Here is a 14108-nt window from a genome sequence, read left to right as displayed (position 1 = left end):
AGTCTGCACAACTTCACTACTGTATCTTTGTATTTATTTACATATCACAGCAGGGGCTAGTCCATTAAGACACTTAAAAATAGCTTTTAAAAATGAGAAATTTATAAAATTATCAAAACTCATGTTATATTTTTGGGTAATATGGCAGTGATGATGCTTCATTGGTTTTTGGTCAAATATTTGTAGTGTTTGTTTATATAATGACAACATAGGCTTCACTACACATGTGGTGGCCTGTCCCCAGACCATGGCACAATAAGACATATGGGATAAAATCATTCCATGCATGTAAACTTGTGCAGCTTGAACAGATAAACAAGGTCTAATAAGCCTCTAAAATAGAGTCTCTATCGGTGATTATCAAATGTTTTTCACCAAGTACCACCATAATGACCCACATTAAAGCAGTAGGCCAAAGTATTCATTGAAAACAAGGCAGAGAAGGACCTTCTGGAGGTCTTGGTCTTGTCTGTGGATTTGGTATTTCTTTAATTACACTCAGGACACCACTGATTACTGGCATGATGGATGTCTTCATACGCCATAGTCTCTCGAACCCAATTTCAACATCTTTATATTTTCACTTTATGCTTCTCTTTGCATTTTGAGGAGGTGTCTATCAGACGGTATTGTCATATCTATGAGTAGATAGGCCAATTTTTTGTTCATCAGGGTCAAATAAGGTGACTTTGGTTTTTCTGCAGCCAATGACTAGGAGGTCTATGATCTTCTACTACAGAATGGGTCTGTACCATCTTTGAGGATGTTGTGGGGATAAAAGCTAAGCTTTGCTCTTGTGCAACTATCATAAAATGTCCTCCTCTGGTTTCAGACCATCAGTGACTCAATTGTAGGTCAAAAGCTGCTTCTTTAGTTTTCGGGTATACTTGCAGTGTGGCACTTTCTCCTCCCACTTTGGCTTGAGCTGCTTTTGACTGAGAGTTATTTGTGTATTATTAAGCTTTGCAAATGCTTCATCCAGATTCTTAAACTGGGTTATGTAACCTTTCAGAACCAACTGTGTCATTCATTAACTTCAGTGGGACTCTAATGTTGTCGTCTACAGGTGAAAATTAAATAAAGATTGTGCGGAGGGTCCGTTCAACGCTGGTTACAGCTTTATTGTATTCCCCCCAAGTTGTACATATTCCGTTTCCCACGCAACAATGAAGATTTCACAAAGGGAGTCAAACTCTTATTGTAGTTCACTGCAAGGATTCGCCGCAAATGGTTGGAGATTTATTTTCACCATTATTTACCTTTTATATATTTGAGCTTATGAAACATAAATACAGTATGGCATGTAAAGGAGAAACATGCTGCAGTTGATAGTGTTGTATGACAGCGAGCAATCTGTGAGTTCTAGAAAACGTGTAAGAATTCATGTGTTGGTAATTAATTCATACTGCTTCTAGACCTAGACAATCAAACCTATTGATAATCTGAGGGAAATTAAGGATACAATTCAAATGGTAGGCGTATAAATCAAACATGTAACTGTACTCCCTGCTTGACACTCAGCATCAAGGGTTGGAATTGGGGATTAAATCACCAAAAATTCCTCCCGGGCGCGGACACCGCTGCCCTCACCTCCCATGGGGTGATCAAGGGTGATGAGTCAAATGCAGAGAATAATTTCACCACACCTCGTGAGAGTGTGTTTGACAATCATAGGTACTTTAACTAGTATTGGACTGACATGTTTAACCTTTCTGCATGAGAGGAATCTTACCCAGAACCTTTCTCCTTCTCTGAGCGACTGAGTGCTTTGTTTTCTGATGTTTTACTGATATCGTCGCTCGACTGGCTGCCTTTAAGCGATGACTGATCCGCTGATGAAGACACCTCCTTTTTCTTCTTCCTGGCAAAGAAGTTTTTAAATGTCTGGAACTTAGACTTCTTCTTTCCTGAGGGCAGAAATAAGAGAAATATTATTCAAATATGCTCACAGATTTGTGATCTCTTGGTGTTCATCTACTGCAAATGTGTCCAATATTTTTCCATTAAAAGCTGCATACTGAAAAATCCAAGGATTCCTGCTCGATTTTTATTTCTACTTTTTCAAACAGGCCAAAACCAACCCACATAGATATATGTGGGTTGATATAATACTAAGAAGTTATTTAGAATAGAACTTGTTTAAGTTGAAGGCCCTCACATTTATATTTACTTATAATTTTGACCAGAGACATAAAAGGAGAATAACCTATTTTTTTTAACCCAAGTTAATTTGTTGACATGCTTTCTCCCCATTTGTGCATATTTTTTATTTTACTTTGACAAAAGATAATAGAACTGAAAAGTTTTATAACGAGTAACGAAATAAACAAAACACAATAAAAAAGTTTATAATTTGCTAGTATTGCTATAAATCAGATGATGTATTGAATTTGTGGTATTGAATACTACATACATTTTATTTGACAAAATAAAGTGGTTAATGCACAATAAGTAAACAAAAGCAAAAACTACTATTGGCTCCCATTTAAATTATTTGAGTTTTTCCCTCAAAGCCTTCCTATATCCTTTTGTCATAGGTGACAAAGCATATTCATTTTCTGTCTTATTAGGATGAACATTTTGCCGTGTTCTCTTTACATTATGCTTTTTTAAATTTTGGCTGTTGTATTCTTATTTAATTGGTCTTTTTTGAATATGCTGCAGGCTACAAAATACCCCCCGTGCCGCACTTTGGACACTCCCTGCTGTCCTGACTCATTCAAACAAACACTACAGCGGCTCTCTAATGAGACAATTACACAGTCAGCATCTTTACAAACCGCCAACATATGAGGGGTAGTTCACACAATACACCAGTTGGCTCTAAAAGCCCAGGTAGACACCTGAGGCAAAACCACACAAATAAACACACGCACTTGTAAAGATTTTCCTGAGTGACTGCAGCTCCATTAGTACTGCAGTGGAAACTTTTGTATAACTCTTTAAACATCTACAAAGAGCTTTCAGTCAGCAGAGGGAAAAGTGCGCTGGTGCTTGGTCTGTCTTAACACACTTGTGAGACTACAAGCACGTCTAGAAAAACACAGAACAGCAGGATTTGGGATTTTTTTTAAATCATTTTTTTCAATCATATTTACATATTTGCAGCTATCATATATATGTACGAGCAATTATCCGCCTCAAGAAATCAGCAAGGTTCTGCTGCCAAATTGACTGTAGTTCATACTTGCCAACCTTGAGACCTCCGAATTATATATATATATATATATATATATATATATATATATATATATATATATATATATATATATATATATATATATATATATATATATATATATATATATATAATTAACAGAAACACTTGAATTTCAGTGTTCATTTATTTACACATATACACACACATAACACTCCTCTATTCATTGTTGTATTTGAATGTGTAATGCTTTGCAGCCAGTAGCACAGCCTTTGAAGGAGCATAGGTATGGGCAGCATCTGTGAAATTTAATTTGCAGGAAAGGAGTGAGTTTAGGGTTGAATTGTCCATCCTTGTTCTGTTCTCTGTCACTATCTTTCTAACCATGCTGAACACCCTCTCTGATGATGCATTGCTGTGTGGCACGCACAAAAGTGCCTTCATCAAATGCACCAGAGTCTGGAATCTTCCATCTCTCCCTAGCATACCCCTTCCCCTTCGAGCTGTCCTGGATGAACTGACATTTTTGTTTCCAATCATTTTGGAACTTGCAAGCGTACTTCTTCTTCTTACTCGTCGTCGCCATGACTGTCTCTTTTTCGTTCTTCTGCTTCGCCCTGTTATGTTTTTGGAAATTACTACTTGCCGTAGTTTAGAAGCAATGCATGATGGGAATCCGGATGTCGTGTGTCAGTGTATTAACGTGCCGGCTGGAATAAACACACGCTGAGCAATGGCTCCGTGCCTGCCTACTTTATGGGTTATAGAAAAATATGGATAACGGAGACATATATATAATAGTCTCCTTCTTGTTGTGTGTGCAGTTGCGCACTGAGCTCCAAAATCCGTAGATGTTATAACGTGTCAGGGCCGGCACGCTGTTTATATGGAGGAAAAGCAGACTTGACGACAGGCTGTCCTCACTCAGGTCCGGCTGGAAATCGGGAGAAATTCGGGAGAATGGTTGTCCCGGGAGATTTTCGAGAGAGGCACTGAAATTCGGGAGTCTCCCGGAAAATTCGGGAGGGTTGGCAAGTATGCTGTAGTTGCCTCCCAAAAGCAAATTGTATTTAAAAAAATACCCTAGTGTGTGAATGTGAGTGTGAATGTTGTCTGTCTATCTGTGTTGGGCCTGCGATGAGGTGGCGACTTGTCCAGGGTGTACCCTGCCTTCCGCCCGATTGTAGCTGAGATAGGCTCCAGCGCCCCCGCGACCCCGAAGGGAATAAGCGGTAGAAAATGGATGGATGGATGGACCATGGTCATTATTTATAAGAAGTACTGAATATCAAGTCACTATCCTGGTAGAAAGAGCATATCGTGGAGTGTGAGTAATTGTACAAAACAAAATACTCAAGTAAATCCCTCAATGTTGTTATTTATGCCTACATAAGTACGTCCGTCAAGCTGAGACATCACAAAAAGCCCACTGTTAAAAAAAAGACTACAAAACAGTGTTCAGAGGCATCCAAAACTGCATGCCATCTCAATGCAATACAAATGTAGAAAGTCAAAAGGAAACACCATCAGGTACTTTTTTTTAAATTCCCGGTAGACTGAACATTTAAGCTAAACTCTACACAAGGGGTCATATTGTTGATGTAACTCTGCTGTACAGATTTACTTTACAAAAGGGAAGTGTGGGATACGTCTCTTGTTGCCTTATTTGTATTTGATTTGACTTTATTTATTAAATGTTTGGATATATATATATATATATATATATATATATATATATATATATATATATATATATATATATATATATATATATATATATATATATATATATATATATATATATGTGTGTGTGTGTGTGTGTATATATACACACACACACACACACACACACACACACAAACAGATGTATAAGTTATATATGTCTATGTATATATATATCTACACGCTATATATTGTGTAAAGTAAATCTGTACAGCAGAGCTACCTCAACAATATGATTTGCCTGACTAGCTGGACAGGACAGACTTAAAAAGAACCTCACACACACACTCAATAAATAAATAAACTTGGGACGTCCCGCGGTCCAGATTGTGGATGCTGGCGAGCTGTAGTTTGGGGACCCCTGCTCTACACACATGGATCATTGACAAAGACCACTGCTACAATGGGAGATCTTTACTGTAAAGTTGCTGGTGGCCAAATACTTTTGCTCTATTTGAAGACTCCAATACTGTAGATCAAATTAAAATTAAAATTCAAACTATTAGACGGCAATGAGCAATGGAAGTTGTGAGAAGCACACAACACACTCACAACACAACACAGTGCTTTCCTTGTTAGCAGTGTGTGTTATCTATCTGAGTGCCAATGTCATGTTTGTGTGTAAGATAATAATAGTGTTCTCTGTTCCTTCATTTCCTGCCTGCAGTAGCAGCAGCAACAGATCTAAACATCTACAGATACCTGCTCATCTCTGCTGTGTGTGTCCTCTATCAACGCTGCTGTTCTTCACATGTGACTTGCAGAATGAAATGTGTATTATCATTTGATCTTTTACCCAAAAGGGGATGGCGCCCCACCACATGTCACCAGGTGACATCATATTGTTTTGGAGATAACAAATAACGAAGCAGGACTACGAGCAGTACCTGAGCACTCATCTGCAACCTCAGCAGGCTCCTGGTTGGCCATCACATCTGAAGGTCCTGATGCCATGGCAGCGGCGTCACTGCTGCAAAAGAGACCGACATCAATGAGTCTTTCAATCCTTCATTCTAGTCCAGCGATGTATTTATTTGAATCAATGTACGCATTCTAATCTGTCTGGACTGAAGTATAATTGCATACATATTGTTCATAGACTGCTTGTGTTCCCTCCTTGGGCTAAATCTATTCCTGTTCATCTATCTTCCTTATCCCTCATATTGCTGCCTGGCAACGTACGGTCTGATCAGACATCAGAGACATGGGATTAGTTGAGAGTCTTGTTGTGGCTACTTTGTGCAACACAAAACTATTTTTAACCTCTTTCAGGGAGTGCTATTTTTACCACAAGCCTTGTGTTACACCTTAATCAAATTGCTGGCTGAGCTATTACTGAGCATCTAAGCTCTGACAGTCATTCTTGCTGCTGATATTCATTTACAGTAGCTCAAACAGAAACTGGAAAACATGCCAACATTAAAAGTGACTGGATTATCTCTAGTTTCCTGTTAATCATTTACAGTGTAACTCACTCTCTACTGAGGCAGAGTCAACAAGAAATTGTGTACAAAAGTTAATCTGTTACATTTTACATTCATTCTCATTGTAGCCCAAAATCTATTTATTTTGGGCATTTTAGATGAAAAGCTAAGCCATTACTCAAGACTATGTTACTCAATAGGAAATTGTTATGTTATATTTTTCTATGCCAATATATTTTTTTAATATTTATTTGCCTGAATGCAGAACACTATCTCAAGTTATGGATAGATTTATTCTGTCAAATTGACAGGACTTGAAAGGGGCCCTAATATGCAAAACCAACTTTTCTTACTTATTGGTAATCATTTGCCCAATTTGTGAAGTTTTCCCAATTGGAGACATCAGCGGATATCTTCATTAATGGTAAAGTTGTACCCAAAGTTTTACCCGAAGATCTTATCACGAGTCTGCCATTGTAGTCAGTCTTAAACTCTATCCTTTTGTTGTGGGGCATACTGGCACATGCATCCCCCGCTGTTGCGTATAGTTCTAACTTATATCAGTGTATGTCAGAATAATTCCCACCAATAGAGTACATTTGGTGTAAATTTAAAGGATTCTGATCCAGATCTTATCTGATACCTATTACCTGTGATTGTGTCCTGATTTAACACCCCCCAAAAATTGTAATATATATATATATATATATATATATATATATATATATATATATATATATATATATATATATATATATATATATACATGCATACATACATACAAACATATATACACACACACACACACACACACACACACACACACACACACACATACATACATACATACATACATACATACATACATACATACATACATACATACATACATACATACATACATACATACATACATACATACATACATACATACATACATACATATATATATATATATATATATATATATATATATATATATATATATATATATATATATATACACATATATATTGAGTTGCCTTGAGTTTGTGTTTATTTTGAAATTGCATGCACACAACATAATACATCACAATTTCCAGTTTCTCTATTCAACATGTTCGAAAAGGAGTAGGAAGAAGCAGAGCTTATTTAATCCTACCCCTTTTCCTTTACATAGCAGTTGCTAAAATTTCTGTTCACTTCCTGTTCTCAATTTATTCACAGTATACTCCATAAGTAATAACATAAAAAATAGTATATTTATTTAAGAAATGAAAATAATTATTTATATATATATATACACACAGTATACACACATGTATATATATATTATGCATATATACATGTATATTTGTATGTATATACAGATATATGTATGTATATATACATATGCATATATACACAAATATACATGTGCATATATACATATGCATATATACACATATATACATATGCATATACACACATATATACATATGCATATATACACACATATATATGCATATATATATATATATATATATATATATACATATACATATATGCATATATATACATATATATGCATATACATGCATACATACATGTATACACACATATATACACACATACACATTTATACATACATATACATCTATACATACATATATAAACATACATACATACATATACAGTAGGGCTGTGAATCTTTGGGTGTTCCACGATTTGATTCAATATCGATTCTTGGGGTCACGATTCGATTCAAAAACGATTTTTTTTCAATTCAACACGATTCTCGATTCAAAAACGATTTTTTTCCCCGATTCAAAACAATTCTCTATTCATTGAATACATAGGATTTCAGCAGGATCTACCCCAGTCTGCTGACATGCAAGCAGAGTAGTAGATTTTTGTAAAAAGCTTTTATAATTGTAAAGGACAACGTTTTATCAACTGATTGCAATAATGTAAATTTGTTTTAACTATTAAATGAACCAAAAATATGACTTATTTTATCTTTGTGAAAATATTGGACACAGTGTGTTGTCAAGCTTATGAGATGCGATGCAAGTGTAAGCCACTGTGACACTTGTTTTTTTTTTAAATTATAAATGTCTAATGATAATGTCAATGAGGGATTTTTAATCACTGCTATGTTGAAATTGTAACTAATATTGATACTGTTGTTGATAATATTCATTTTTGTTTCACTACTTTTGGTTTGTTCTGTGTCGTGTTTGTGTCTCCTCTCAATTGCTCTGTTTATTGCAGTTCTGAGTGTTGCTGGGTCGGGTTTGGTTTTGGAATTGGATTGCATTGTTATGGTATTGCTGTGTATTGTTTTGTTGGATTGAGTAATTAAAAAATAAAAAATTAAAATTTAAATAAATAAAATTAAAAAACGATTTTTAAAAAATGAGAATCGATTCTGAATCGCACAATGTGAGAATCGCGATTCGAATTCGAATCGATTTTTTCCCACACCCCTAATATACAGTATATATATGTACAGTATGTATATACTGTATATATAAAATGAGCCAGTCTTTTGAACGGCTCTTCGAATGAAACGGCTACTCAGGATTTGGCTCACTTTAAAGAGCCATAAATCCCATCCTTAGTTTACTGAACATAGACATTGGGTCAGTAATGAGCTGCCGGATACAGTGGTGACAAAATCACTTCCTTGCAGAACTGGAAACAGGAAACAATACGATTTTCAGGAGAGATGGGAGACCAACGTGAACTCCAACACTGAGCAGCACGTGCTTGGAAAAAAGTAGGTTGAACTAATAAGTCAAACTAAGGAACTACACAACAGGAGCAGGACAAGAATTATTTCAAGTAATTAAAATGTATCTTCATAAATTCAGCTTCAGACAAGATTGGAAAGAGTATTTAATTTTCATCTGTCCAAGCAGAGGGATGGGCTATCAATGCAAACTCTCTAGTCGCTGAATCTGACAGTGACAGTGATTTTTATGAACTTTTGGGCTTCAACAGACTAGAAGAGGATATAATCAGAGATAATGTGATGACTGACGACACGGATTCATCAAAAAGATGTGGCAGAGGAAAGACAACTGTGTCTTTTAGCACCTCCAATTGAAGGGGTCATTAAAGTACCTACTGTAATAGTAACAAACCTGGATGGGTTCTCATTTATCGTCAAGTTTGCTGACGATACCACAGTGGTCGGGCTCATCTCCAGGGGTGACGAGGCTGCCTACAGGGAGGAGGTCCTGAAGCTGACGGCCTGGTCTTCAGAGAACAACCTCGCTCTCAACACCAGCAAGACCAGAGAGATCATTGTCGACTTCAGGAGGAGCAGCACCGACCCTGCCCTCCTCTACATCAACGGCGAGCGTGTGGAGGGGGTCCACACCTTCAGGTACCTTGGAGTCCACATCTCTAACGACTTTTCCTGGTCAGTCAACACCACAGCAATCATCAAGAAGGCTCAGCAGCGGCTACACTTCCTGAGAGTCCTCGGGAAGTACAACCAGAAGCCTGACCTGCTGCTGACCTTCTACCGCTCGTCCATCGAGAGCCTGCTGACCTACTGTATTACAGTATGGTACGGCAGCTGCACTGCAGCAGACAGGGAGAGGCTGCAAAGAGTGGTCAAGACGGCTCAAAAGATCATCGGCCGCCCTCTCCCCTCTCTGATGGACATCTACACCTCCCGCTGCCTCAACAAAGCCAGTGCCATCAAGGACAGCACCCACCCTGGCTCTGACCTGTTCCACCTGCTGCCCTCTGGGAAGCGCTACAGGTGCATTAAAACCAAGACGAACAGGCTAAAAAACAGCTTCTTCCCCAGGGCCATAACCACCCTGAACAGACTTCCCCATTGACCCTCATAACTGCCTTCTCTTCGGTGCAATAACCCATTCCACCAACCACCCTGTTTCATGTAGATATTCATGTACATATTCATTTCACCCTCTGTATAGAGTGTACACTTGTTTTATCGCACTGTATGGAATGGCCTCAATCTCGTTACCCTGCGTAATGACAATAAAGCTGATTCTGATTCTGATTCTGATCAGATTAGGTCAGATTTTAATCCACTGGCAAAAGAGATACCAAAAGGGCAGAGTACTTGCTCGAGAAGAAGCAATCAGTACGTTTACATTTATTAGTCGGCTTCCCCAGGGGATGTGAACGTACAGTTTACACACTCTCTCCAAACCTGTGGTGTCCAAGGTGCAGCCTGCAGTTTTGTTTTTTATTGGCCTGCAACACTTTCCACAAACAAAATAAACGGATTTAACATTGAAACTAAGAACAAATGGAACCCCCCAGAATCCCTCCAAAAATGGGACCGTAACACCAAAACGGTCTAAGATCTGTGTCCTACTGGTATATAAGGAAGTGCTACCATTTTGTTAGACACATTGGCATTAATAAATATGATGATTGTTATAAAAACAAAAGTTAAAGTGTGTTGAGGTTGGTCATTGTTGTTTTGGTTGTGACATTCTTACTCATGCCCATTTGTGAAAACAGATGAGATTTACATGTACGTTTGTATGTTCAGACTATTAAAAATAATCTCCCATTTTCCAAAACTTTTCAACTTTTAAAGGGTGTTTACACTTCTCAGGTTGGGTTTAAAGTGTTTGCTCTTTACCAATACCTTCATTTGGTCAAATGTGAATGTAATCATGTGAATAAGTTGACTGAGACCGCTTGAGAGACGGATTGCCTATAAACTCTGCGGGCAGTTCGGTTCAAATGAGCTCAAAAGTAAACTCTAGGACCAAAGTCAATGACCAGTGTAAAAATTTGAGATGTGCCAATCGATTGTTACTGATCAATATTAACCGATTTTCGTGAAGTATGTGATCGCCATTGCAGATTAATGTCTTTTATTGCCAATTACAACAGGCAGACACTGTATTTGCTTTTAGTAAAGTAGCTTGCTGTTAACTGTGTCTCCATACACAGTGTGCAGCCACTCCACTAAGCTAATAATAATCACCTTCACTCCAGCAAATAAACTGTCTTTCTTTGTATCTTAAATATCATTATCAGGTGTTCTTATCACTGGAGGACAAGGTACACACCGAAGAAGAAAAAAATTAATTAGTTTACATTTTGTATTGATATTGTTGAATTGTCAATAGCTCTCACCATAAATAAATTAAAAAATATACAGTTAATACACATGATTGGTATTGGTATCGGCGAATCACACTCATGGCTCATGGATATTGGAATCACCAGCATAAATCCCTGATCGCAACATCCCAAGTAAAAATGTCAGCAAAAAGCATTCAGAAATGACAAATATGTAAGACAAAATGTGTTAAAAGTGCGCTAAATCTGAGGGTTTAACATTGGCAGTCTTTAGAAGTCTTAGAAGTATATTCTAAAGGCTTTTCTATTAAATCTAAGCTGGCGAAAAATAGCAACGTATAGAAATAACTTATTTATTCAACCCAGCAGATGGCAAGGTTTGAAAGATTTGCGGTACGTCATTTAAAGAGTCACCAAAGCTGCCAATCGAGCTTTTACTTTAAGCACATGTTATTTACTGCCTGCAGCCTTTGGTCTCATGACAAAAATATGTTCAGCAGATCACAATAACATGTAAGTACAAAGTATCTTATACATTTTGGGTCTGGACCAGCAAAAGTGTCAGCTGCAAAATGACTTTTGTTAGTTAACAATTTGTCCTGATTATTAATTTCAGATATGTACTGTAGAATGGATGCCATTCCATTTTTGTCAATAAAGTCTCAGGAAGTAATAAAGCCCCAACTTTAAACTGGTCCTTTAAGTCTTTGTACTGTTCTTAGGGCACTTGGTACCATAGTCTTATTTTCTGTGGAAAAGTGTCCAAGGTCAGCATGTTGGGGTTATATGACTGACCTTCGCCCACTTCCAAAGCTGGCTCCCCATGGCGACAACCTCCGCTTCATCTATGAGAAAGATGGGTGGATGACGAAGAAGGGGAAAAGAAGAGAAAGTGAGCAGTGACAAGGGATGAAGGAAGAGAAAAGGAGGAGTGGAAGGAAATGGGAAAACAGTGGGGACAAATAGATGAGAAGGAGAGGGGTCACAGATAGGGTTGTGGGAAAGAGCAACATGAAGAGAAAGAAAAAGCCGTTAGATAAACTGAGATAATAAGAAAAAGGACAGAAGAAGGAAAGCAAGACTTACAATAAACAGAAGAGGTCACTAACTAAACATGGCAAAAAGCCCAACTCGGCTCAAGAACAAACAGTTAGAAATTATACATATAATTCATTTTTGATGAAGCTGACAACTGACATTTCGAGACCACCAGATATAGCTATTTTTATTACAAAGGAATGGATACAAAATGGAACATGACTTTCTTTTGGTTAGTACTTGACTGCCCAAATTACTCTGGCACCATCGCAGACAAGGTTGCAAAATGTTTACACTGCTTGGTATTGACTCAGCGCTACTGGCCTCCATTTAGATGTAGTTTCCTGAAAACCAGGCCACATTGAATGCATCAGTCATAACAACACACTCTAGCAAACAACAAAAGAGGAGGGAAAAAAACAAAGGTCATAGCACCGAGGATGTGTTGCAAAGATTGACCTCAAAGGAAACCACCTGAAACTGGACAGGAAGTGGCGAGTATTGAAAAAGAAAGTACATTGATTTCCTGCGCATTATCACCTTTACAGGCCATTTTACAAAAAATGTGCTGGTTCTCCGTTCTGTTTAGTCTCGTACTTGGATGAGGTTGGGGTGGAAGAACTGGCAGGGCCCTGACCTAAATCTCATAAAAACCTTTTGGATGAGAACATTAGGAATAGAAATAGTAAACCAGGCCTTCTCTTCTGGATCTGCAGTACATTGCCATCATTGCATTTTTGCGAGCGGATCACTGCGCATGCGCCTCGGAAATCGGAATTTTAAAGCTTGGCTGTTGACGTACATAATCTGGGATAATTAGTTGCTGCAGTTCTGCAATTTGTCCTCACGTCTCACTGGCATCCTTTCTTTCACTGACAATCATATAGTGTAGGTGTAGGCTATCTAGAGAAAAGGCAATGTGTAAACGCTCCTTTAGAATAATACATAATGTTAGTTATCGAGAACATTCAAACCCATTATTTATTGAATAAAAAATATTGACATTCATTGATTTGGTACATTTGCAATGGATTGAGCAAATAAGTGAAACAAAGTACTAATATGATCCAATTTAAAAAAAACTGTTCAAAGTGTTTACAAAGTACAAGGAAGAAGAATCTTAATTAACATCTTGATTTGATTTTATTGAAAATTAGATAATCTTATAATTTCATTATCCATCCATCCATTTCCTACCGCTTGTCCCTTTCGGGGTGACGGGGGGTGCTGGAGCTTATCCCCGCTGCATTCGGGTGGAAGGCGGGGTAAAAAAAAAAGGCTAAAGACACATCTTTTTAATCCGGCTTTTTATTGATCATGTTTTTTTGTTTTTTTTTATTGTGCTGTTTTCAATCTCAATTGTTAATATTAATATTAGTATTATCTCAATGTTATGTTTTTATTAACTTATTCATGTATTTTTGCAAATATTTCATCACGTGTCTTTTTTTTATTTTTTAGATTCCGTTAATTTGTTATTCTTCAGTGTGGACGCCTAAAAGTTGGCGTTTTTCCATCAAATTCTCAGTGCCAAGCCATGTTTTGTTTTGTTATTGTCAATAGTGCTGTGTGCATGTGTTCTTTTTTTTTTAACAGCACTTTGTTTTTGCTACTTGCCTGTGTATTAAAATTGCTATATGAATAAAGTCTGCTTTGATTTGATGTCTATGCCAAACGTTATTATCATCTACAGTATCTATTTATTCAATTTGTTTGTGTTA

At 37.2% G+C, this 14108-nt stretch overlaps 1 protein-coding gene across 6 annotated transcripts in view; it reads right to left on the bottom strand.

Moving 5' to 3' along the window:
• The window catches only part of LOC133648925 (mucin-2-like), a 111499-nt gene that overhangs the window by 28048 nt on the left and 69343 nt on the right, over window positions 1-14108 (bottom strand). For 3 of the 6 annotated variants that reach the window (XM_062045467.1, XM_062045469.1, XM_062045472.1), the window contains exons 2-3: window positions 5767-5849; window positions 1733-1907 (exon numbers count right to left, since the gene is read on the bottom strand). In XM_062045467.1, coding sequence (XP_061901451.1) covers window positions 1733-1907; window positions 5767-5849 — 258 coding nt within the window. Of the gene's footprint in view, window positions 1-1732; window positions 1908-5766; window positions 5850-12144; window positions 12195-14108 lie in introns of all 6 variants that reach the window. The other 3 variants (XM_062045470.1, XM_062045471.1, XM_062045468.1) reach the window with 3 other exon arrangements.

The sequence above is a fragment of the Entelurus aequoreus genome, linkage group LG04 (genome assembly GCF_033978785.1).
Source record: "Entelurus aequoreus isolate RoL-2023_Sb linkage group LG04, RoL_Eaeq_v1.1, whole genome shotgun sequence".
Taxonomy (NCBI): domain Eukaryota; kingdom Metazoa; phylum Chordata; class Actinopteri; order Syngnathiformes; family Syngnathidae; genus Entelurus; species Entelurus aequoreus.
The sequence above is the reverse complement of the archived record's forward strand: the minus strand, read 5'-3'. Positions and strand labels throughout refer to the sequence as shown.